This window comes from Oncorhynchus tshawytscha, linkage group LG16 (genome assembly GCF_018296145.1).
Source record: "Oncorhynchus tshawytscha isolate Ot180627B linkage group LG16, Otsh_v2.0, whole genome shotgun sequence".
In the NCBI taxonomy this organism is placed as follows: Eukaryota; Metazoa; Chordata; class Actinopteri; order Salmoniformes; family Salmonidae; genus Oncorhynchus; species Oncorhynchus tshawytscha.
The window spans coordinates 4,486,138-4,514,058 of NC_056444.1; the positions used below are offsets into that span (position 1 = coordinate 4,486,138).

At 48.8% G+C, this 27,921-nt stretch overlaps 1 protein-coding gene across 1 annotated transcript in view; it reads right to left on the reverse strand.

Moving 5' to 3' along the window:
- Window positions 1-681: 681 nt before the first annotated feature.
- Window positions 682-27,921, reverse strand: part of LOC112247818 (potassium voltage-gated channel subfamily B member 2) — a 394,377-nt gene continuing 367,137 nt past the window's right edge. The window contains exons 2-4 of the mRNA XM_042298692.1: window positions 13,921-14,131; window positions 3,398-3,580; window positions 682-3,159 (exon numbers count right to left, since the gene is read on the reverse strand). Of these exons, the coding sequence (XP_042154626.1) occupies window positions 1,493-3,159; window positions 3,398-3,580; window positions 13,921-14,131 (2,061 nt within the window). The 3' untranslated portion in view covers window positions 682-1,492. The remainder of the gene's footprint in view (window positions 3,160-3,397; window positions 3,581-13,920; window positions 14,132-27,921) is intronic.

Below are 27,921 nucleotides of genomic sequence, written 5' to 3' on the forward strand. Positions count from 1 at the left end.
ATAGATAAAATCTCTGACAGTACAAATATACTGTACTTGAGTTTTTCTCTGTGATATTTTCTCATTGGTTGCTTCCAACATGGTAGTACCCTATTCCTTACAAAGCCCACTACAAAGCCCACTACAAAGCCCACTACAAAGCCCACTAGTTTTGACCAGAACCCTATGGGACTATAGTGCCCTACATAGGGAAACAAGGTGCTACTTGGGATGTACCATTGTTGACATTGTCTAAAGGAAGAGCTACGGTAGCATATGCAAGGATCAATGACTAACATATCTATCAGGTTGATCAATAAACTTGTTATTAAGTCGGATCCTCCCCACTGCCCAAATAGAAGGCATCTAGGATTATCTTAACTAACTTAACTGTAGGCCTACTTTTACTGTTTTTAGAGAATTTAAATCCGCAAAAGCTACATTCAGAAGTACATGTTTATTATTAGTGTGATTTTTTTGATGGAATCAAAGAAGTGGAAAAGGGTATAGTGTTGTATTTCAACCAGCCTAATGATTTTATTCTTTCTATAAACCTATATTGCTTGCTGATATAAATGCTTATTTATTATGTTTAGGCTAGTAGCTGAAGCATTTGCCAGTTGTCCTCACTAACTACAGATTTAGGCAATTTATAGTTGTGTACTCGAGAGGAAGAAAAGGTTTTCTTTTTAAATCCATCTTTGTAACATAAATAATTATAAAAATAATAATATTCTGGTCATTTAGCCTAAGGTCTTTTTAATAATGACAAACCAATTGTAATGAAAACTTAAAACAATAATGTTAATGACATTAAATTTCACACACATAAATCTCATCATTAACGCCAAAAACATGACATAGTTGTCGTGGTTTTTATACACATTGCATTTCCACGAAACGTTGTGATATGTTTGTCATAGGTCGCTACGTTGCAACACTCTGGTCGACGTCCCAAATGGCATCCTATGCCCTACGTAGTGCACTTCTCTATATAGGGAAAGAGTTGTGGCACTATACAGTTTAAGGTATAAGGGTGCCATTTGGGATACACACTCTGTCTGAGGTCTGTCAATGTATTTACTTCCATTCTCCTCACATTGGAAATATTTGTACCTTTTTTGGCAAACATGGATTTCTTCTTTCCCTTCTTCTGTGCATTGCCTTTGTTGTCATATTACGTACAGTGGAACGCTTTCAGCCAAGTACTTAATATGTATATATAGTTCTTTTTAAATGCATGCTTAAAGATAAATCCCTCCGTGCATTTTGTTGCTAGAATAAAAAGGAACACGGTTGAAATATACATCAGGATCAAAAAAAATGTCCTCATACTTGGATAAATGATCTCTGTCCGTATGAGTTTCTCGTTTTGAGCCCCACATGTCATGCCATGCAAATATCTCTTCCACTATTTCACGATCTGTGTTCTCTTTTTCCAATATCTCCTCATTCATCTTCGGTCTTTTTCAGCAGGTCAAGGGTCAGGTTAATTAAACGTAGTTCCAGTGGGTTACATGCTGGTTTCGCAGGTCGGGGACATACTGCCGTCCCCAGGCATCAGGTGAATCTCCGGTGTAAACATGTGGTTCTCTGCTTTGTCGTGTCCACTTTGGTTGCTGTCGACCTTGCCCTCCCCACCTGCCCCTCCTCCCACCACCACCACCACATCCTGGGTGCAGTTCCCAGCCGGTGCCCCCCCTGCCGTTTCCACTGCTTCCATCTGATTCTTCTCCTCGTTGGACGAACCTTGACCTTCCTCATCCCCTGGCGGGGTGTCCACCACCAGCCTGTCGCGGGACAGGGGGCTGGTCTCGTCTTCTGTGCCCAGGATGACGACTTTTGTGCTGGGGAAGAGCAGCGAGGTCTCCCTCTCTGGGGATTCATTCTCCAGGAAGCTGAAGCTGATGTCATGGGGAGAGATGGTGCTGGGTGGTGTCGGGGGGTGCTCGGTGGATGGGCCCTTGATGAAGGTCTCCTTTAGCTCTTTGGTCCCCTTGACGACAAGGTTGATGCCGTCTCTCAGGGTGCTACGGATGTTCTCCACGTCGTCTCTCGGGAACTGTGTGCAGCCATCTTGGTTGTAGGGGACAAACTCATACATGCTGTTTTTGAGGGAGGCGGCGTCCTGGAGGCTTTGGACATCGTTGACCCTCAATTCTGGGAGGAGGTCGAGAGACGGAGGGAACTTTCTTCCGTATCCAGAGCCCTCCCCGAACTCAGCCCTGCAGCTGGCGAAGCTGTGCATGCTCGACAGGCTGCGTAGTGCTTCGCTTTCCTTCAGCAGGGGCTCTGTCGAGGAAGAGGGTGGGACTTCCTGCCTCTCCAGCTCCACTTCCTGTGGGGGCCGGGCCGGGGAGGGCGGGGACCCTGGGTGCTGTTGCCGCGAAGATACAGAGGTTGCTGTGGTGGCGGAGGTGCTCATAGTGCTCACAGAGCAGGAAGTGTTGAGGTTGGTAAAGGACTGAGACCTGGTCAGCTGGTTGAACATGATCTCTAGGTTCTGAGCGTTAAGAAGCTGAGAGGTACTGCCTCTGAATTCTGGGATACGGCCTTTATACTGAAAGCTACTGAGGGGCCTCCGCTCGGGGCTACCGCTGGTGGTGATGGTGATGCGGTGGGTGGACCCCAGGAGGACGGACTCGGGGTACTTCTTATCCAACGACCTCAGGCTGATGTCGGAGGCAGTGTATTTGTGTGTGCCGGCCCAGCTGGGAGACAGCTGGTTGTCCTCTCCTCCTTTCTCCACAACTACATCCATCAGCTCCATACTCCGGGCGAACGCATCCTTCAAGTTCATGGAGATGATACTACCGTTCCTCTTGGCCCTCTCCAGGGCCTCCCGCCTCTTTATGGCCTTCTCCTGCCTCTTCTGCTCCTTGTAGAACTCAGAGAAGTTGTTGACTATAATGGGGATGGGCAGAGCGATGACCAACACCCCGGCGATACAGCAGAGACCCCCGACTATCTTACCCAGCAGAGTCTGAGGGTAGATGTCACCGTAACCCACCGTAGTCATAGTGATAGTGGCCCACCAGAAAGAGGCGGGGATGCTGGTAAACTTGGTGGCGTCTTCGTCCTTCTCGGCGAAGAAGACGAGGCTGGAGAAGATCATAATGCCCATGGCCAGGAAGAGGATGAGCAGGCCCAGCTCGTTGTAACTCCGCCTCAGGGTGAAGCCTAGATTACATTACATTACATTAGAAAAACTTCAATGTCCTCAATGAGGCAAACGCCAGTGTTTCTTCATCCTGGTTCTGTGGACCTAAACTTACATTTTTCCCCCCCTTGCACTACAGACCTGATTCCATGAATCAACTGAGCTGCGTAGTGCTAGGGAAAAAACTCAAATATGCACCACTTTGGGTCCCCAGGACCAGGATTATGATACACCGGGCTAAACAACATGCATACAGACCTAGAGACTGCAGCCCTGTGGAATGCCTGGCCAGCTTCAGAATCCTCAATATTCTCATGATCCGGAATATCTGCACCACACGCCGAACGTTCTGGAACTGTAGAACACTCTTGTTGGATTCCGTCAGGAAGATGGTAACATAATAAGGGAGGATGGCCAGCAGGTCAATGACGTTCAGGGGACCTTTGAGACGGACAGGAAGAGAAAGAGAGGGAGAGCGACTTTTGACTTTTTTGTCTTTATTTAATTGAAACATTCTCATTTCATTAAAACCTCACCACCCTCACAACCCCTTAAAAACAAAACACGCAAAAATCTCTTGTACTGCAGTACTGCCTAGATGTACCATACTCACCTTGCCCTCTACACCACGATACCAAAACACCACCACACATCACAAAAACCAAATCCTCACCTCTTCTACAACCGTATATTCAACCCATCTTTCCCAGCTGTACAGTCAGCTCCCCCAACACACCATATCTCCTGAAACATCTTCCCCAGCTATACAGACAGCTCCCCCAACACACCATATCTCCTGAAACATCTTCCCCAGCTGTACAGTCAGCTCCCCCAACACACCATATCTCCTGAAACATCTTCCCCAGCTGTACAGTCAGCTCCCCCAACACACCATATCTCCTGAAACATCTTCCCCAGCTGTACAGTCAGCTCCCCCAACACACCATATCTCCTGAAACATCTTCCCCGGCTGTACAGTCAGCTCCCCCAACACACCATATCTCCTGAAACATCTTCCCCGGCTGTACAGTCAGCTCCCCCAACACACCATATCTCCTCAAACATCTTCCCCAGCTATACAGACAGCCCTCTATACAGTCAGCTCCCCCAACACACCATATCTCCTGAAACATCTCCACACTTTTCATCATTTATAGAACTCAAATTCCACCCTAAGGCGCGCAGAAACCATCCCATTAAATATAGTATAGGTTCTGTTATCCCCCCACCTTTGACCCTGTTCCTCCTTGTTAGCCAGATCGCCAACAGAAAATTCAATGACACACATTTGTCCTTTTCCTTATTCTAATACCTGTACCCCAATTATAAACATCCCAACAGTAAACTCCACCCCCAACCTCTCACACAGACATTCCAACAGTAAACTCCACCCCCAACCTCTCACACAGACATTCCAACAGAGACATTAATGGTTATTAACCTGGTGCACACAGAAAAGACATGAATCACAGTTTCTCTCATAACACAGAAAGGACACCCCTGTCCGACTCCCGGTTCAACCCGTACCAACCAGGTGTTAGTGGCCAGGGCTCCATGAAGAACCCTCCACTGGAGGTCCCCTGACCTATTTGGTACTGGGGGTTTGTAGAGCCCCCTCCATCTAAAACCCACCGTACTCTCCTCCCCACATACCCCCTCCACTGGAGGTCCCCTGACCTCTTTGGAACTGGGGCTTTGTAGAGCCCCCTCCATCTAAAACCCACCATACTCTCCTCCCCACATACCCCCTGCCACTGATGTGCCTTCACTCCTGTTAGGCTCCTAATGTTCCTCACCTTAATGCAGAGGTTGTAGAGGGCTTTACCTTAATGCAGAGGTTGTAGAGGGCTTTACCTCCCACCACCTCATACTCCCTCAGGCTCCTAATGTTCCTCACCTTAACGCAGAGGTTGTAGAGGGCTTTACCTCCCACCACCTCATACTCCCTCAGGCTCCTAATGTTCCTCACCTTAACGCAGAGGTTGTAGAGGGCTTTACCTCCCACCACCTCATACTCCCTCAGGCTCCTAATGTTCCTCACCTTAACGCAGAGGTTGTAGAGGGCTTTACCTTAATGCAGAGGTTGTAGAGGGCTTTACCTCCCACCCCTCATACTCCCTCAGGCTCCTAATGTTCCTCACCTTAACGCAGAGGTTGTAGAGGGCTTTATCTTAATGCAGAGGTTGTAGAGGGCTTTACCTCCCACCCCTCAGGCTCCTAATGTTCCTCACCTTAACGCAGAGGTTGTAGAGGGCTTTACCTTAATGCAGAGGTTGTAGAGGGCTTTACCTCCCACCCCCTCAAACTCCCCCAGGCTCCTAATGTTCCTAACCTTAACGCAGAGGTTGTAGAGGGCTTTACCTCCCACCACCTCATACTCCCTCAGGCTCCTAATGTTCCTAACCTTAACGCAGAGGTTGTAGAGGGCTTTACCTCCCACCACCTCAAACTCCCCCAGGAGGGTTAAATTCTAACAAGTCCTGAGCACACATAGGTTCACACATTTCTGCCCTATACAACTCCACAGTTCATTCCTGCATCTCCCCCACCACAGAGGTCACCCGCCGTTCAGACAGCCGTAGACAATGCATACCCTTGGCTTTACGGCTCGGTCATTCCAAACCAAAGAAGAAGGAGCTGGGAGCATCTCTCTCCTTGAGCATGGAGAACCTGGCTCGTACAAGTGCTCCCTTTGCTTGAAAACTGCCCAGGTCCCTACGTAAATTCAGCTAAATTAGCCTGGAGGCCTACATTGCCTTGCCCCACCATCTCTAACTCCATCTCACTAATACAACGCTTTAGTTCCCCCAATACTCTCCTAGCCTCTGAGGATGAGAGAGCTGTGTACTGTTGACAGAAAAGCTGAATTGGGACTTTCCCCACATCCCACCATTGACTCAGAGACTCATACTCCTCTCTTCGCTGCCCCCACCTTTCCCAAAAGGTCTGGAAACCTGAAAAAAAGTATCATCTTGTAAGAGCTTTACATTGAACTTCCAATAAGATGGTGGTGAAATAGACAGCCGAGCCCTGCTGAAATAGACAGCCGAGCCTTGCTGAAATAGACAGCCGAGCCCTGCTGAAATAGACAGCCGAGCCTTGCTGAAATAGACAGCCGAGCCCTGCTGAAATAGACAGCCGAGCCCTGCTGAAATAGACAGCCGAGCCTTGCTGAAATAGACAGCCGAGCCCTGCTGAAATAGACAGCCGAGCCCTGCTGAAATAGACAGCCGAGCCCTGCTGAAATAGACAGCCGAGCCTTGCTGAAATAGACAGCCGAGCCTTGCTGAAATAGACAGCCGAGCCCTGCTGAAATAGACAGCCGAGCCCTGCTGAAATAGACAGCCGAGCCCTGCTGAAATAGACAGCCGAGCCCTGCTGAAATAGACAGCCGAGCCCTGCTGAAATAGACAGCCGAGCCCTGCTGAAATAGACAGCCGAGCCCTGCTGAAATAGACAGCCGAGCCCTGCTGAAACAGACAGCCGAGCCCTGCTGAAATAGACAGCCGAGGAATGGTTATGTGATGATCCGAAAACCCCACCTGGATAATGGTAGTGCCCAACAGCCTATTGCTCCGATTCCTGGACATGTAAAACCAATCAAATCGGGCTGCACTCATCCTTCACCCATGTACACTGTCTTGTGATGTTTAGTTCTCCAAACATCCACTAGGTCGAACTGATTAATGATGTCCCTTAACACTCCCGCTGACACTGAATGAGGCTCTTCCCCATTTCTGTCTTTCGTTAAATCCATTGTACAGTTCCAGTCCCCTCCGACCACCAGCGTCTCCTCCGGCTCTACCTGTGAGAGTTCCAGTCCCCTCCGACCACCAGCGTCTCCTCAGGCTCTACCTGTGAGAGTTACTGTCCCCTCCGACCAGCATCTCCTCAGGCTCTACCTGTGAGAGTTCCTGTCCCCTCGGACCACCAGTGTCTCCTCAGGCGCTACCTGTGAGAGTTCCTGTCCCCTCCGACCACCAGTGTCTCCTCAGGCGCTACCTGTGAGAGTTACTGTCCCCTCCGACCAGCATCTCCTCAGGCTCTACCTGTGAGAGTTACTGTCCCCTCCGACCACCAGCGTCTCCTCAGGTTCTACCTGTGAGAGTTCCTGTCCCCTCCGACCACCAGTGTCTCCTCAGGCGCTACCTGTGAGAGTTCCTGTCCCCTCCGACCACCAGTGTCTCCTCAGGCGCTACCTGTGAGAGTTCCTGTCCCCTCCGACCAGCATCTCCTCAGGCACTACCTGTGAGAGTTCCTGTCCCCTCCGACCACCAGCGTCTCCTCAGGCTCTACCTGTGAGAGTTCCTGTCCCCTCCGTCCACCAGCGTCTCCTCAGGTTCTACCTGTGAGAGTTCCTGTCCCCTCCGACCACCAGCGTCTCCTCAGGCTCTACCTGTGAGAGTTCCTGTCCCCTCCGACCACCAGCGTCTCCTCCGGCTCTACCTGTGAGAGTTCCTGTCCCCTCCGACCACCAGCGTCTCCTCAGGCGCTACCTGTGAGAGTTCCTGTCCCCTCCGTCCACCAGCGTCTCCTCAGGCACTACCTGTGAGAGTTCCTGTCCCCTCCATCCACCAGCGTCTCCTCAGGCGCTACCTGTGAGAGTTCCTGTCCCCTCCGTCTACCAGCGTCTCCTCAGGCTCTACCTGTGAGAGTTCCTGTCTAAGACTCCCAAATAGAAACCCCTCTTTCTCTCCCTGTGTTAGGCGCATACACATTTATAAAGACAAAACCCATGTTGTTAATTTCTGCTTTTACAACAAGCAGCCTACCTTTACACACCTCCTTTGAGGAGGTTTTCCAGACAGCCTCGGTGCTAAAGGACTGTCTCTCCTGCACTAAGATCTGTCCCATGGCTCAACACACAGACAGCCCCGGTGCTAAAGGACTGTCTCCCCTGCACTAAGATCTGTCCCATGGCTCAACACACAGACAGCCCCGGTGCTAAAGGACTGCCACTCCTGCACTAAGATCTGTCCCATGGCTCAACACACAGACAGCCCCGGTGCTAAAGGACTGCCACTCCTGCACTAAGATCTGTCCCATGGTTCAACACACTTGCCCCATTCCACCAGAGCCCCCAATCGACTTCATTCACCACATCACAGAAACAACACCTGTACTTTTTTTGTTTGTTTTACATATTCACCCAACACACTCCTCTTTCCCGCATCTCTGGTGACATTTATATTGAGCGAACCTACCCCGACGAGTCTCCATAAGAAGTGGGAGAAAAGTCAGCAGAGAAAGAGACTAATAGCAAAGCTCAAAAAGCCCCAGTGTCAGAAAGAAACTATACATCTAATCAGTGTCTGAAGGTGGACCTTTACTCACTGTTGTGACCCACTTCCTCAACCTAAACAGTTTCCTGTTGTGACCCACTTCCTCAACTTAAACAGTTTCCTGCTGTGACCCACTTCCTCAACCTAAACCGTTTCCTGTTGTGACCCACTTCCTCAACCTAAACCGTTTCCTGTTGTGACCCACTTCCTCAACCTAAACCGTTTCCTGTTGTGACCCACTTCCTCAACCTAAACCGTTTCCTGTTGTGACCCACTTCCTCAACCTAAACCGTTTCCTGTTTTGACCCACTTCTTCAATCTAAACCATTTCCTGGGTGAGAGGACACCATGCCCCTCATTTTTTATAGCATGTTGTATTGATCTTACAAACTTTCTCTCAGATCACAAAAAAAAGCCTAGAGATTAACGTTTTCCCCCTTGGTCTCATCCAGGAACCTTGTCAGTTCCCTCACCGTGGACAGGAACCTTGTCAGTTCCCTCACCGTGGACAGGAACCTTGTCAGTTCCCTCACCGCGGACAGGAACCTTGTCAGTTCCCTCACCGTGGACAGGAACCTTGTCAGTTCCCTCACCACGGACAGGAACCTTGTCAGTTCCCTCACCGTGGACAGGAAACTTGTCAGTTCCCTCACCGTGGACAGGAACCTTGTCAGTTCCCTCACCGCGGACAGGAACCTTGTCAGTTCCCTCACCGTGGACAGGAACCTTGTCAGTTCCCTCACCGTGGACAGGAACCTTGTCAGTTCCCTCACCGTGGACAGGAACCTTGTTCAGTTCCCTCACCATGGACAGGAACCTTGTCAGTTCCCTCACTGTGGACAGGAACCTTGTCAGTTCCCTCACCGTGGACAGGAACCTTGTCAATTCCCTCACCGTGGACAGGAACCTTGTCAGTTCCCTCACCGTGGACAGGAACCTTGTCAGTTCCCTCACCGTGGACAGGAACCTTGTCAGTTCCCTCACCGTGGACAGGAACCTTGTCAGTTCCCTCACCGTGGACAGGAACCTTGTCAGTTCCCTCACCGTGGACAGGAACCTTGTCAGTTCCCTCACTGTGGACAGGAACCTTGTCAGTTCCCTCACCGTGGACAGGAACCTTGTCAATTCCCTCACCGTGGACAGGAACCTTGTCAGTTCCCTCACCGTGGACAGGAACCTTGTCAGTTCCCTCACCGCGGACAGGAACCTTGTCAGTTCCCTCACCGTGGACAGGAACCTTGTCAGTTCCCTCACCGTGGACAGGAACCTTGTCAGTTCCCTCACCGTGGACAGGAACCTTGTTCAGTTCCCTCACCGTGGACAGGAACCTTGTCAGTTCCCTCACTGTGGACAGGAACCTTGTCAGTTCCCTCACCGTGGACAGGAACCTTGTCAATTCCCTCACCGTGGACAGGAACCTTGTCAATTCCCTCACCGTGGACAGGAACCTTGTCAGTTCCCTCACCGTGGACAGGAACCTTGTCAGTTCCCTCACCATGGACAGGAACCTTGTCAGTTCCCTCACTGTGGACAGGAACCTTGTCAGTTCCCTCACCGTGGACAGGAACCTTGTCAATTCCCTCACCGTGGACAGGAACCTTGTCAGTTCCCTCACCGTGGACAGGAACCTTGTCAGTTCCCTCACCGCGGACAGGAACCTTGTCAGTTCCCTTACCGTGGACAGGAACCTTGTCAGTTCCCTCACCGTGGACAGGAACCTTGTCAGTTCCCTCACCGTGGACAGGAACCTTGTTCAGTTCCCTCACCGTGGACAGGAACCTTGTCAATTCCCTCACCGTGGACAGGAACCTTGTCAATTCCCTCACCGTGGACAGGAACCTTGTCAGTTCCCTCACCGTGGACAGGAACCTTGTCAGTTCCCTCACCGTGGACAGGAACCTTGTCAGTTCCCTCACCGTGGACAGGAACCTTGTCAGTTCCCTCACCGTGGACTTTGACCCCTCTGCTTGACTGGCTGTCCGCTCTGGACCCATTGAGGAGGAGTCTGAAATAAAAGCCTCCTCATCTCATCCTGACCACCTGCACTACCTCTCTGGTCAGCCCCTAGACCCAGCCTCATCTACACCACCATCTATAACCTGACTTGACCCAGCCTTATCTACACCACCATCTATAACATGACTTGACCCAGCCTTATCTACACCACCATCTATAACATGACTAGACCCATCCTCATCTACACCATCTATAACCTGACTAGACCCAGCCTCATCTACACCACCATCTATAACATGACTAGACCCAGCCTCATCTACACCACCATCTATAACCTGACTAGACACAGTCTCATCTACACCATCTATAACCTGACTAGACCCAGCCTCATCTACAACACCATCTATAGTATGACTAGACCCAGCCTCATCTACACCACCATCTATAACCTGACTTGACCCAGCCTTATCTACACCACCATCTATAACATGACTAGACCCATCCTCATCTACACCACCATCTATAACCTGACTAGACCCAGCCTCATCTACACCATCCATCTATAGCATGACTAAACCCAGCCTCATCTACACCATCTATAACCTGACTAGACCCAGCCTCATCTACACCATCTATAACCTGACTAGACCCAGCCTCATCTACACCATCCATCTATAGCATGACTAGACCCAGCCTCATCTACACCACCATCTATAACCTGACTAGACACAGTCTCATCTACACCACCATCTATAACCTGACTAGACCCAGCCTCATCTAAACCACCATCTATAGCCTGACTAGACCCAGCCTCATCTACACCATCCATCTATAACCTGACTAGACCCAGCCTCATCTACACCACCATCTATAACATGACTAGACCCAGCCTCATCTACATCACCATCTATAACCTGACTAGACCCAGCCTCATCTACACCATCTATAACATGACTAGACCCAGCCTCAACTACATCACCATCTATAACCTGACTAGACCCAGCCTCATCTACATCACCATCTATAACCTGACTAGACCCAGCCTCATCTACACCTCCATCTATAACCTGACTAGTCCCAGCCTCAACTACATCACCATCTATAACCTGACTAGACCCAGCCTCAACTACATCACCATCTATAACCTGACTAGACCCAGCCTCATCTACATCACCATCTATAACCTGACTAGACACAGTCTCATCTACACCACCATCTATAACCTGACTAGACCCAGTCTCATCTACACCTCCATCTATAGCATGACTAGACACAGTCTCATCTACACAACCATCTATAGCCTGACTAGACCCAGTCTCATCTACACCTCCATCTATAGCATGACTAGACCCAGTCTCATCTACATCACCATCTATAACCTGACTAGACACAGTCTCATCTACACAACCATCTATAGCCTGACTAGACACAGTCTCATCTACACCACCATCTACAGTCTGACTAGACCCAGTCTCATCTACACCATCTATAACCTGACTAGACCCAGTCTCATCTACACCATCTATAACCTGACTAGACATAGTCTCATCTACACCACCATCTATAACCTGACTAGACCCAGCCTCATCTACACCACCATCTATAACCTGACTAGACCCAGCCTCATCTACACCACCATCTATAACCTGACTAGACCCAGCCTCATCTACACCATCTATAACATGACTAGACCCAGCCTCAACTACACCTCCATCTATAACCTGACTAGACCCAGCCTCAACTACATCACCATCTATAACCTGACTAGACCCAGCCTCATCTACATCACCATCTATAACCTGACTAGACCCAGCCTCATCTACACCTCCATCTATAACCTGACTAGTCCCAGCCTCATCTACATCACCATCTATAACCTGACTAGACCCAGCCTCATCTACACCTCCATCTATAACCTGACTAGTCCCAGCCTCAACTACATCACCATCTATAACCTGACTAGACCCAGCCTCATCTACATCACCATCTATAACCTGACTAGACCCAGCCTCTGCTGCCTGCGTCTCATGGCCCCCTGCACATTGACCTCGATTTCCCCCACTGGCGCTAGTGCCCTCACCTTGTCTATGTCCTTTATGTGGGCCCACGAAGCTCTTATGGCCCAAATCCCCACACTCAAAGCACCGTAGACTATCCGTGCTGGCAAACCCTGCATAGAGCCCTTCCCCATGCCTCACTTTAAAATGCTCATTTAACTGTTGCTCGTTGTTAGTCAGAAACATGAACACTTGCCTCTGGAACGAATAAAACATGCTTAACAGCATCTGCCCGTAAACCTGCCGACAGTACACGAAACCCGATAGCAAATTTACTCAGCTCTTTTCTGATTTGATCACTTGTAATGAACGGAGGTAAATGTGCGACTACCACCCTGGTCGAAGGAGTTGAAAGAGGAGAAATTGGCACCAACACACCCCTTACAAATATTCCACTAGCAATGAGCCTACCCACCAAATTTGCTCTTTTCATGAACACAACCACAGCTTTGTTAATTCTGGAAGCAGAATGTATAAACTCAGCTCCTACCTGTTCACCGACCGCGAGCAGAACCTCCTCCACCTTAACTCCGTTCTCAGGAACACACCTGAATACATATCCACAACGTCTCCTTCGCACTAGGCTGAGAAGCCATCACACCATACCTTCCAAACCCCAGGAAACTAAAACTCTGTCCTCTTCCACCCTAACTTTGTAAAACAAAACAGTAAAATAACATTAACCCTCCACCATAGAAAATAAAAGACCAAGGAAAGAACCAAGAAAATAAGTTAGGACATGAAACACTCAAACTCCAAAAAACTCCCAGCATGCACTGATAGAGAGAAAGAGAGAGAAAGAAAGAGAGAGAAAGATAGAGGTGGAGGGAGAAAGAGGGAGAGAGAGATAAAGATGGAGAGAGATGGGGAGAGATAAATAAGGAGGGAGAGAGAGAGAAAGATGGAGGGAGGGAGGGTGGTGGAAAGAGAAAGAGAAGGAGAGAGAGAGAGATAAAGATGGAGAGAGATGGGGAGAGATAAATAAGGAGGGAGAGAGAGAGAAAGATGGAGGGAGGGAGGGTGGTGGAAAGAGAAAGAGAAGGAGAGAGAGAGAGATAAAGATGGAGAGAGGGGGAGAGATAAATGAGGGAGAGAGAGAGGAGAAAGAAAGAGAGGGAGAGAATCAGAGAGAGTTTTTCTTAAATGTTTTTAACAAGACGTTGTGTCAGCAACATTTATTTATTGTGCTTTTATTTTAGCAGGAAATATAATTGAGAAAAACATTCTCTTTTACAATAATGACCTGACATCAACCACTAAAATGCAAATATAATATATGATCAATGAAATGGGTTAAATAAAACCAAATATATGATCAATGAAACCAAATGATCATCATCCATCCTGCAGTGGATCAGAACCAGTTTAGTTGAAAGGCTGGCCTATATGACCTGGTCGCAGATCAGTTTGTACTATCAAACATGATAATGAGTTGACAAGCACAAATAGATCACAAATAGATCTGGGACCAGGCGTATGTATCTACCTTTGAAGAACTTCCATTTGTTGGGTGAGGAGAGGAAGCGTAGGAGGTACTCCATGGTAAACCAGGCGATGCAGATGGCTTCTACATGGGCCAGCTGGGGGTTGTCGTTGGCCTGGCCGAACTCATCTAGCACCTGGAGCTCTGGTAGGGTGTTGAGGGACAAGGCGATAGTGGAGAGAATTATGAACAGGATAGACAGGATGGCCAGGATCTGGAGGGGAGAGGGAGAGGGAGAGAGAGAGGGAGAGGGAGAGGGAGAGGGAGAGGGAGAGGGAGAGGGAGAGGGAGAGAGAGGGAGAGAGAGGGAGAGAGAGGGAGAGAGAGAGGGAGAGGGAGAGGGAGAGGGAGAGAGGGAGAGGGAGAGGGAGAGGGAGAGGGAGAGGGAGAGGGGGGGGGGGAGGGGGAGAGGGAGAGGGAGAGGGAGAGGGATGGAGGGAAGGAGAGAGAGAGGGAGAGGGAGGGAGGGAGGGAGAGAGTGAGGGAGGGTGGGAGGGATGGAGGGAAGGAGAGAGAGAGGGAGAGGGAGGGATGGAGGGAAGGAGAGAGAGAGGGAGGGAGGGAGGGAGAGAGAGAGTGAGGGAGGGTGGGAGGGATGGAGGGAAGGAGAGAGAGAGGGAGAGGGAGGGAGGGAGGGATGGAGGGAAGGAGAGAGAGAGGGAGGGAGGGAGAGAGTGAGGGAGGGTGGGAGGGAGGGAGGGGGAGAGAGAGGCAGAGGGGGAGAGGGTGGGAGGGAGAGAAAGAGAGAAAGGGAGGGCAGAGAGGGAGGGAGGTTGGTTGGGTGGGTGGTAGGGAGGGAGAGTGAGAGAGAAAGAGAGGGTGGGAGGGAGGGAGGGAGACATTCAATGCAAACCCTCAAACCCAAAAAGTCCTGTGGTGTTGATGGTATCCTCAATGAAATGATAAAATACACAGACCACAAATTCCAATTGGCTATACTTAAACTCTTTAATTTGACCCCAATAACTACCGTGGGATATGCGTCAACAGCAACTGTAGGAAAATCCTCTGCATTATCATTAACAGCAGACTCGTACATTTCCTCAATGAAAACAATGTACTGAGCAAATGTCAAATTGGCTTTTTACCAAATTACCGTACAACAGACCATGTATTCACCCTGCACACCCTAATTGACAACCAAACCAAATCAAAGGCAAAATCTTCTCATTCTTTGTTGATTTCAAAAAAGATTTTGACCCAATTTGGCATGAAGGCCTGCTGTATAAACTGATGGAAAGTGATGTTGGGAGAAAAGCATACAACATTATAAAATCCATGTACACAAACAACAAGAGTGCGGTTAAAATTGGCAAAAATCACACACATTTCTTCTCACAGGACTGTGGGGTGAGACAGGGATGCAGCTTAAGCCCCACCCTCTTCAACATATATATCAACGAATTGGCGCGGGCACTAGAGAAGTCTGCAGCAACCGGTCTCACCCTACTAGAATCTGAGGTCAAATGTCTACTGTTTGCTGATGATCTGGTGCTGTCACCAACCAAGGAGGGCCTACAGCAGCACCTAGATCTTCTGCACAGATTCATGGGCCCTGACAGTAAATCTCAATAAGACCAAAATAATGGTGTTCCAAAAAAGGTCCAGTCGCCAAGACCACAAATACAAATTCCATCTAGACACCGTTGCCCAAAAGTACACAAACAACTATACAAACAAATATTCCAAACTGGGGTACACCAAATAAAAATGCCATTCACATTAAAACAGTCCATTTCTATTTTCCAACGGGGCTATACATTTGGGTGAGTTTTTTTTCTCTCACCTGAGTAGCCTCATTTCACTGCCAAAAATAAAATTAAACCATCTAGTGTTCAGCGAATTAACAACACAAATACAGGTAGCCAATAATTAACATCCAATCACATTAACTGTTACTCTCTCACGGGAATTCCCCTAATGGTCCGTAAGGAGCCAAACGTAACTGCTGCTCATGTTGGTATCTGTAATGATGGCGCAAAAGCAGGGAGACATAGTGGAGTGGTAATGCGCTCCCGACGCCACTTGGGTCCACTGCAGCATCCAACAAGAGGCTCTTGGGTCCACTGCAGCATCCACCGAGAGGCTCTTGGGTCCACTGCAGCATCCACCGAGAGGCTCTTGGGTCCACTGCAGCATCCACCGAGAGGCTCTTGGGTCCACTGCAGCATCCACCGAGAGGCTCTTGGGTCCACTGCAGCATCCACCGAGAGGCTCTTGGGTCCACTGCAGCATCCACGAGAGGCTCTTGGGTCCACTGCAGCATCCACCGAGAGGCTCTTGGGTCCACTGCAGCATCCACCGAGAGGCTCTTGGGTCCACTGCAGCATCCACCGAGAGGCTCTTGGGTCCACTGCAGCATCCACCGAGAGGCTCTTGGGTCCACTGCAGCATCCACGAGAGGCTCTTGGGTCCACTGCAGCATCCACCGAGAGGCTCTTGGGTCCACTGCAGCATCCACCGAGAGGCTCTTGGGTCCACTGCAGCATCCACCGAGAGGCTCTTGGGTCCACTGCAGCATCCACCGAGAGGCTCTTGGGTCCACTGCAGCATCCACCGAGAGGCTCTTGGGTCCACTGCAGCATCCACGAGAGGCTCTTGGGTCCACTGCAGCATCCACCGAGAGGCTCTTGGGTCCACTGCAGCATCCACCGAGAGGCTCTTGGGTCCACTGCAGCATCCACCGAGAGGCTCTTGGGTCCACTGCAGCATCCACCGAGAGGCTCTTGGGTCCACTGCAGCATCCACCGAGAGGCTCTGGGTACACTGCAGCATCCACCGAGAGGCTCTTGGGTCCACTGCAGCATCCACCGAGAGGCTCTTGGGTACACTGCAGCATCCACCGAGAGGCTCTTGGGTCCACTGCAGCATCCACCGAGAGGCTCTTGGGTCCACTGCAGCATCCACCGAGAGGCTCTTGGGTCCACTGCAGCATCCACCGAGAGGCTCTTGGGTCCACTGCAGCATCCACCGAGAGGCTCTTGGGTAGACTGCAGCATCCACCGAGAGGCTCTTGGGTCCACTGCAGCATCCACCGAGAGGCTCTTGGGTCCACTGCAGCATCCACCGAGAGGCTCTTGGGTCCACTGCAGCATCCACCGAGAGGCTCTTGGGTCCACTGCAGCATCCACCGAGAGGCTCTTGGGTCCACTGCAGCATCCACCGAGAAGCTCTTGGGTCCACTGCAGCATCCACCGAGAGGCTCTTGGGTAGACTGCAGCATCCACCGAGAGGCTCTTGGGTCCACTGCAGCATCCACCGAGAGGCTCTTGGGTACACTGCAGCATCCACCGAGAGGCTCTTGGGTACACTGCAGCATCCACCGAGAGGCTCTTGGGTACACTGCAGCATCCACCGAGAGGCTCTTGCTGCCAAGGGAATGCCTGACAGCTTAGAAAATACATTTTGAACATTAAAGTGGAAATGGTTAACTTAGTTAAAGTTGACCCCTGACCTCTCGTGTATTTTCTGCACTATGCAACGATATGCAACGATATGCGATATTACGCTTTTACAACAGAAGTGCGCTGGTTATCAAGGCAAAGTATTGACATGTTTTTTTAATTGAGAGACAAAAAACATTTCTTTACTTTAATTTTCACTTGTCTGACCGCTTGCATGATGACAAGTTTCTCATACGACTGGCCTATCTGGGTGATGTTGTTTCTCGCTTGAATAATCTGAATCTCGGATTACAGGGACTCTCTGCAACTATATTCAATGTGCGTGACAAAATTGAGGCTAGGATTTAGAAGTTGGAGCTCTTCTCTGTCTGCATTAATGAGGACAACACACAGGTCAATCAGAGGCTCTTGGGTCCACTGCAGCATCCACCGAGAGGCCTACTTCCTACTGCCAAATTTCTGGATTGCGCTCAGAGTATCCTGCCTTGGCAAATCGCATTGTTAAGACACTGATGCCCTTCGCAACCACGTACCTATGTGAGAGTTGATTCTCGGCCCCAACTAGCATGAAAACTAAATACAGGCACAGACTGTTTGTGGAAAATGATTTAAGAGTTATGTGCATCCTTTCAAGCACACCCTTCTCATTAACTCACGGTTATTCAAAATTTTCAATGGTGTATTATGTAAGATGGTTAAATAAAGAGTAAAATTATTGATTACTCTTATATTATTATTTGTGCCCTGGTCCTATAAGAGCTCTTTGTCACTTCCCACGAGCCGGGTTGTGACACAAACTCACACTCATTCTTATGTTTAATAAATGTATCGTATAGTGTGTGTGTGTGGCAGGCTTACAATGATGGAGAAAAAAAAACAAATTTGAGAGTTTGCTGACCCTGCTAGAGGGGGTACAGCTGAAGATTGAATGTTTGTAGGGGTACGGGACTGTAAAAAGTTTGGGAACTATACATAAAACTATACATACCTCGGCCTAAACATCAGTGCCACAGGTTACTTCCACAAATCTGTGAATGATCTGAGAGACAAGAAGGGCCTTCTAAGCCAACAAAAGGAACATCAAATTTTGACATACTGTACCAATTAGGATCTGGCTAAAAATACTTGAAACAGTTAGTTAGTTGAATCAGTAGACCTCATTGCCCTTTATGGTTGTTTGGTCTGGGGCTCAACAAATAAGAATTCACAAAATGGGACAAACACCAAATTGAGACTGCATACAGAATACAGAATCTTGCAAAAATGATCCTGCATTTACAACGTAAAACCCCAAATAATGCATGCAGAGCAGAATTAGGTCCATACCTGCTAATTTTCAAAATCCAGAAAAGAGCCAATAAATTCCACCACCACCTGAAAGGAAGCGATTCCCAAACCTTCCATAACAAAGCCATCACATACAGAGAAATGAACATGGAGAAGTGTCCTCTAAGCAAGCTGGTCCTGGGGCTCTGTTCACAAACACAAACACACCCTACAGAGCCCCAGGACAGCAGCACAATTAGACCCAACCAAATCATGAGAAAACAAAAAGATAATTACTTGACACATTGGAAAGAATTTACAAATAAACATAGCAAACTAGAATGCTGTGTGTTCCTAAACAGAGAGTAGACAGTGGCAGAATACCTGACCACTGTGACTGACCCAAAATTAAGGAAAGCTTTGACTATGTACAGACTCAGTGAGCATAGCCTTGCTATTGAGAAAGGTGCCGTAGACAGACCTGGCTCTCAAGAGATGACAGGCTATGTGCTCACTGCCCACAAAAATAGATGTAGAAAATGAGCTACACTTCCTAAACTCCTGCCCAATGTATGACCATATTAGAGACACATATTTCCCTCAGATTACAGAGACCCACAAAGAACTCGAAAACAAATCCAATTTTGATAAACTCCCATATCTACTGGGTGAAATTCCACAGTGTGACATCATCACAGCAACAAGATTTGTGACCTGTTGCCACAAGAAAAGGGCAACCAGTGAAGAATAAACACCATTGTAAATACAACCCATATTTATGTGTATTAATCTTCCCTTTTGTACTTGAACTATTTCCACATAATATGACATTTGATATGCATTAAAAGCATTAAATCAGTAACGTCACCCACTATGAGACCTAGGAGTGTTTGTGAAGAGTTGAGATGCAGAATGGGGTTCTGCTACTCCCAGGCTAGGCCACTGATTGGCTGATCAGGTCAGCTGACTCTGTTCTCTGGCAACCTGGTTGCTAACACATAGGGGTGAAGTGTTGATTAAGGCAGCCTCTGATTCAGAGGGTTTGGGTTAAATGCGGAAGACATATTTCAGTTGAAGGTATCCCGCTTTCCCTGTGCCACTAGGGTCAGGCTCAGTGGTGTAAAGTACTTAAGTAAAAATACTTTACTATTTACATTTTTTTACAACTTTTACTTCAAATCAAATCAAAGTTTATTTCAAATCAAATCACTGCATTCTTAAAGACAATATTGTATTTTTTACTCCATATATTTTCCCTGATACCCAATAGTACTCAATACATTTTGAAAGCTTAGCAGGACAGAAAAATTGTCCAATTCGCACACGTATCAAGAGAACATCCCTGGTCATCCCTTCTGCCTCTGATCTGGAGGACTCACACGTATCAAGAGAACATCCCTGGTCATCCCTTCTGCATCGGATCTGGAGGACTCACACTTATCAAGAGAACATCCCTGGTCATCCCTTCTGCATCGGATCTGGAGGACTCACACTTATCAAGAGAACATCCCTGGTCATCCCTTCTGCATCGGATCTGGAGGACTCACACTTATCAAGAGAACATCCCTGGTCATCCCTTCTGCCTCTGATCTGGAGGACTCACACTTATCAAGAGAACATCCCTGGTCATCCCTACTGCCTCTGATCTGGAGGACTCACACGTATCAAGAGAACATCCCTGGTCATCCCTTCTGCATCAGAACTGGAGGACTCACACTTATCAAGAGAACATCCCTGGTCATCCCTTCTGCCTCTGATCTGGAGGACTCACACTTATCAAGAGAACATCCCTGGTCATCCCTTCTGCCTCTGATCTGGAGGACTCACACTTATCAAGAGAACATCCCTGGTCATCCCTTCTGCCTCTGATCTGGATTCACTAAACACAAATGCTTTGTTTTTAAATGATGTCTGAGTGTTGGAGTAGCCTCAAGTTCCTTGGTGTCCATATCACCAACAAACTATCATGGTCCAAGCTCACCAAAACAGTCGTGAAGAGGGCACGAAAAAACCTATTCCCCCTCAGGGGACTAAAAAGATTTGGCATGGGTCCAGAGCTCTTCAAAATGTTCCACAGCTGCAACATCGAGAGCATGGTTGCATCCCTGCCTGGCATCACTGCCTGGTACGGCAACTGCTCGGCCTCTGACCGCAAGGCACTACAGAGGGTAGTGCATACGACCCAGTATATCACTGGGGCCAAGCTGCCTGCCATCCAGGACCTCTATACCAGGCGGTGTCAGAAGGAAGGCCTTACAATTTGTCAAAGACTCCAGCCACTGTAGTCATAGACTGTTCTCTATGCTACATCACGGCAAGTGGTACCGGAGAGCCATGTCTAGGTCCAAGAAGCTTCTAAACAGCTTCTACCCCCAAGCCATAAGACTCCTGAACATCCAGTCAAATGACTACTCAGACTATTTGCATTGCCCCCCCCACCCCTCTTTTACTCTGCTGCTACTCTCTGTTATTATCTATGCATAGTCACTGTAATAACTACCTACATGTACATATTATCTCAATTACCGTGACTAACTGGTGTCCCCGCACACTGACTCTGTACCGTAACACCCTGTATATAGCCTCCACATTGACTCTGTACTGGCACCCCCTGTATGTAGCCTCCACATTGACTCTGTACCGTAACACCCTGTATATAGTCTCCACATTGACTCTGTACTGGCACCCCCTGTATGTAGCCTCCACATTGACTCTGTACCGTAACACCCTGTATATAGCCTCCACATTGACTCTGTACTGGCACCCCCTGTATGTAGCCTCCACATTGACTCTGTACCGGTACCCCCTGTATATAGCCTCCACATTGTCTCTGTTCCGGTACCCCCTGTATATAGCCTCCACATTGTCTCTGTTCCGGTACCCCTGTATATAGCCTCCACTTTGACTCTGTACTGGTACCCCCTGTATATAGCCTCCACATTGACTCTGTACTGGTACCCCCTGTATATAGCCTCCACATTGACTCCGTGCCGGTACCCCCTGTATATAGCCTCCCCATTGACTCTGTACCGGTACCCCCTGTATATAGCCTCCACATTGACTCAGTACCGATACCCCCTGTATATAGCCTCCACATTGACTCTGTACCAGTACCCCCTGTATATAGCCTCCACATTGTCTCTGTTCCGGTACCCCCTGTATATAGCCTCCACATTGTCTCTGTACTGGTACCCCCTGTATATAGCCTCCACATTGACTCTGTACCGGTACCCCCTGTATATAGCCTCCACTTTGACTCTGTACTGGTACCCCCTGTATATAGCCTCCACATTGACTCTGTACCGGTACCCCCTGTATATAGCCTCCACATTGACTCTGTACTGGTACCCCCTGTATATAGCCTCCACATTGACTCTGTACCGGTACCCCCTGTATATAGCCTCCCCATTGACTCTGTACCGGTACCCCCTGTATGTAGCCTCCACATTGAGTCTGTACTGGTACCCCCTGTATATATCCTCCACATTGACTCTGTACTGGTACCCCCTGTATATAGCCTCCACATTGACTCTGTACCAGTACCCCTGTATATAGCCTCCACATTGTCTCTGTTCCGGTACCCCCTGTATATAGCCTCCACATTGTCTCTGTACTGGTACCCCTGTATATAGCCTCCACATTGACTCTGTACCGGTACCCCCTGTATATAGCCTCCACTTTGACTCTGTACTGGTACCCCCTGTATATAGCCTCCACATTGACTCTGTACCGGTACCCCCTGTATATAGCCTCCACATTGACTCTGTACTGGTACCCCCTGTATATAGCCTCCACATTGACTCTGTACTGGTACCCCCTGTATATAGCCTCCACATTGACTCTGTACCGGTACCCCCTGTATATAGCCTCCACATTGACTCTGTACTGGTACCCCTGTATATATCCTCCACATTGACTCTGTACCGGTACCCCCCTGTATATAGCCTCCACATTGACTCTGTACCGGTACCCCCTGTATATAGCCTCCACATTGACTCTGTACCGGTACCCCCTGTATATATCCTCCACATTGACTCTGTACCGGTATCCCCTGTATATATCCTCCACATTGACTCTGTACCGGTACCCCCTGTATATAGCCTCCACATTGATTTTGTACCGGTACCCCCTGTATATAGCCTCCACATTGATTTTGTACCGGTACCCCTGTATATAGCCTCCACATTGATTTTGTACCGGTACCCCCTGTATATAGCCTCCACATTGATTTTGTACCGGTACCCCCTGTATATAGCCTCCACATTGATTTTGTACCGGTACCCCCTGTATATAGCCTCCACATTGATTTTGTACCGGTACCCCTGTATATAGCCTCCACATTGATTTTGTACCGGTACCCCCTGTATATAGCCTCCACATTGATTTTGTACCGGTACCCCCTGTATATAGCCTCCACATTGACTCTGTACTGGTACCCCCCTGTATATAGCCTCCACATTGACTCTGTACTGGTACCCCTGTATATAGCCTCCACATTGACTCTGTACCGGTACCCCCTGTATATAGCCTCCACATTGACTCTGTACCGGTACCCCTGTATATAGCCTCCACACTGACTCTGTACTGGTACCCCTGTATATAGCCTCCACATTGACTCTGTACCGGTACCCCCTGTATATAGCCTCCACTTTGACTCTGTACTGGCACCCCTGTATGTAGCCTCCACATTGACTCTGTACCGGTACCCCCTGTATATAGCCTCCACATTGTCTCTGTTCCGGTGCCCCCTGTATATAGCCTCCACATTGTCTCTGTTCCGGTACCCCCTGTATATAGCCTCCACTTTGACTCTGTACTGGTACCCCTGTATATAGCCTCCACATTGACTCTGTACTGGTACCCCTGTATATAGCCTCCACATTGACTCTGTACCGTAACACCCTGTATATAGCCTCCACATTGACTCTGTACCGTAATACCCTGTATATAGCCTCCACATTGACTCTGTACCAGTACCCCCTGTATATAGCCTCCACATTGACTCTGTACTGTAATACCCTGTATATAGCCTCCACATTGACTCTGTACCAGTACCCCTGTATATAGCCTCCACATTGACTCTGTACCAGTACCCCTGTATATAGCCTCCACATTGACTCTGTACCGTAATACCCCTGTATATAGCCTCCACATTGACTCTGTACCAGTACCCCTGTATATAGCCTCCACATTGACTCTGTACCAGTACCCCTGTATATAGCCTCCACATTGACTCTGTACCAGTACCCCTGTATATAGCCTCCACATTGACTCTGTACCGTAACACCCTGTATATAGCCTCCACATTGACTCTGTACCGTAATACCCTGTATATAGCCTCCACATTGACTCTGTACCAGTACCCCTGTATATAGCCTCCACATTGACTCTGTACCGTACCCCTGTATATAGCCTCCACATTGACTCTGTACCAGTACCCCTGTATATAGCCTCCACATTGACTCTGTACCGTACCCCCTGTATATAGCCTCCACATTGACTCTGTACCAGTACCCCTGTATATAGCCTCCACATTGACTCTGTACCAGTACCCCTGTATATAGCCTCCACATTGACTCTGTACCGGTACCCCTGTATATAGCCTCCACATTGACTCTGTACCAGTACCCCTGTATATAGCCTGTATATAGCCTCCACATTGACTCTGTACCGTACCCCCTGTATATAGCCCCTGTATATAGCCTCCACATTGACTCTGTACCGGTGCCCCCTGTATATAGCCTCCACATTGACTCTGTACCAGTACCCCTGTATATAGCCTCCACATTGACTCTGTACCGTAGTACCCCCTGTATATAGCCTCCACATTGACTCTGTACCGTAATACCCTGTATATAGCCTCCACATTGACTCTGTACCGTAACCCCTGTATATAGCCTCCACATTGACTCTGTACCGTACCCTGTATATAGCCTCCACATTGACTCTGTACCGTAACACCCTGTATATAGCCTCCACATTGACTCTGTACCGGTACCCCTGTATATAGCCTCCACATTGACTCTGTACCGGTACCCCTGTATATAGCCTCCACATTGACTCTGTACCGGTACCCCTGTATATAGCCTCCACATTGACTCTGTACTGGTACCCCTGTATATAGCCTCCACATTGACTCTGTACCTAATACCCCCTGTATATAGCCTCCACATTGACTCTGTACCGTAACCCCTGTATATAGCCTCCACATTGACTCTGTACCGGTAACCCCTGTATATAGCCTCCACATTGACTCTGTACCAGTACCCCTGTATATAGCCTCCACATTGACTCTGTACTGGTAACCCCTGTATATAGCCTCCACATTGACTCTGTACCGTAGTACCCCTGTATATAGCCTCCACATTGACTCTGTACCAGTACCCTTGTATATAGCCTCCACATTGACTCTGTACTGTACCCCTGTATATAGCCTCCACATTGACTCTGTACCAGTACCCCTGTATATAGCCTCCACATTGACTCTGTACCAGTACCCCTGTATATAGCCTCCACATTGACTCTGTACCGGTACCCCTGTATATAGCCTCCACATTGACTCTGTACCGCTACCCCTGTATATAGCCTCCACATTGACTCTGTACCAGTACCCCTGTATATAGCCTCCACATTGACTCTCAGTACCGATACCCCTGTATATAGCCTCCACATTGACTCTGTACCAGTACCCCTGTATATAGCCTCCACATTGACTCTGTACCGTAACCCCTGTATATAGCCTCCACATTGACTCTGTACCGGGTAACCCCTGTATATAGCCTCCACATTGACTCTGTACCAGTACCCCTGTATATAGCCTCCACATTGACTCTGTACCTGTAGCCCACCCTGTATATAGCCTCCACATTGACTCTGTACCGGTACCCCTGTATATAGCCTCCACATTGACTCTGTACCGGTACCCCTGTATATAGCCTCCACATTGACTCTGTACTGGTACCCCCTGTATATAGCCTCCACATTGACTCTGTACCAGTACCCCTGTATATAGCCTCCACATTGACTCTGTACCGTAATACCCTGTATATAGCCTCCACATTGACTCTGTACCGTAATACCCTGTATATAGCCTCCACATTGACTCTGTACCGTAACACCCTGTATATAGCCTCCACATTGACTCTGTACCGGTACCCTGTATATAGCCTCCACATTGACTCTGTACTGGTACCCCTGTATATAGCCTCCACATTGACTCTGTACCGGTACCCCTGTATATAGCCTCCACATTGACTCTGTACCGGTACCCCCTGTATATAGCCTCCACATTGACTCTGTACTGGTACCCCTGTATATAGCCTCCACATTGACTCTGTACCGGTACCCCCTGTATATAGCCTCCACATTGACTCTGTACCAGTACCCCCTGTATATAGCCTCCACATTGACTCTGTACCGGTACCCCTGTATATAGCCTCCACATTGACTCTGTACCGGTACCCCTGTATATAGCCTCCACATTGACTCTGTACCGGTACCCCTGTATATAGCCTCCACATTGACTCTGTACTGGTACCCCTGTATATAGCCTCCACATTGACTCTGTACCGGTACCCCCTGTATATAGCCTCCACATTGACTCTGTACCAGTACCCCCTGTATATAGCCTCCACATTGACTCTGTACCTGTACCCCTGTATATAGCCTCCACATTGACTCTGTACCGTAACCCCCTGTATATAGCCTCCACATTGACTCTGTAACGGGTACCCCTGTAAATAGCCTCCACATTGACTCTGTACCGGGTACCCCCTGTATATAGCCTCCACATTGACTCTGTACCAGTACCCCCTGTATATAGCCTCCACATTGACTCTGACCGGGTACCCCTGTATATAGCCTCCACATTGACTCTGTACTGGTACCCCCTGTATATAGCCTCCACATTGACTCTGTACCGGTACCCCCTGTAAATAGCCTCCACATTGACTCTGTACGGGTACCCCTGTAAATAGCCTCCACATTGACTCTGTACTGGTACCCCTGTATATAGCCTCCACATTGACTCTGTACTGGTACCCCTGTATATAGCCTCCACATTGACTCTGTACCGGTACCCCCTGTATATAGCCTCCACATTGACTCTGTACCAGTACCCCTCTGTATATAGCCTGCACACTGACTCTGTACCTGTACCCCTGTATATAGCCTCCACATTGACTCTGTACCGGTACCCCCTGTATATAGCCTCCACATTGACTCTGTACCGGTACCCCTGTATATAGCCTCCACATTGACTCTGAACGGGTACCCCTGTATATAGCCTCCACATTGACTCTGTACCGGTACCCCTGTACATAGCCTCCACATTGACTCTGTACCAGTACCCCTGTATATAGCCTCCACATTGACTCTGTACCGGTACCCCCTGTATATAGCCTCCACATTGACTCTGTACCGGTACCCCTGTATATAGCCTCCACATTGACTCTGTACTGGTACCCCCTGTATATAGCCTCCACATTGACTCTGTACCAGTACCCCCTGTATATAGCCTCCACATTGACTCTGTACCGGTACCCCCTGTATATAGCCTCCACATTGACTCTGTACCAGTACCCCTGTATATAGCCTCCACACTGACTCTGTACCTGTACCCCCTGTATATAGCCTCCACATTGACTCTGTACCGGTACCCCTGTATATAGCCTCCACATTGACTCTGTACCGGTACCCCTGTATATAGCCTCCACATTGACTCTGAACGGGTACCCCCTATAAATAGCCTCCACATTGACTCTGTACCGGTACCCCCTGTATATAGCCTCCACATTGACTCTGTACCGGTACCCCTGTATATAGCCTCCACATTGACTCTGTACCGGTACCCCTGTATATAGCCTCCACATTGACTCTGTACCGGTACCCCTGTATATAGCCTCCACATTGACTCTGTACTGGTACCCCCTGTATATAGCCTCCACATTGACTCTGTACCAGTACCCCTGTATATAGCCTCCATATTGACTCTGTACCGGTACCCCCTGTATATAGCCTCCACATTGACTCTGTACCAGTACCCCTGTACATAGCCTCCACATTGACTCTGTACCGGTACCCCTGTATATAGCCTCCACATTGACTCTGTACCGGTACCCCCTGTATATAGCCTCCACATTGACTCTGTACTGGTACCCCTGTATATATCCTCCACATTGACTCTGTACCGGTACCCCTGTATATAGCCTCCACATTGACTCTGTACCGGTACCTCCTGTATATAGCCTCCACATTGACTCTGTACCGGTACCCCTGTATATAGCCTCCACATTGACTCTGTACCGGTACCCCTGTATATAGCCTCCACATTGAC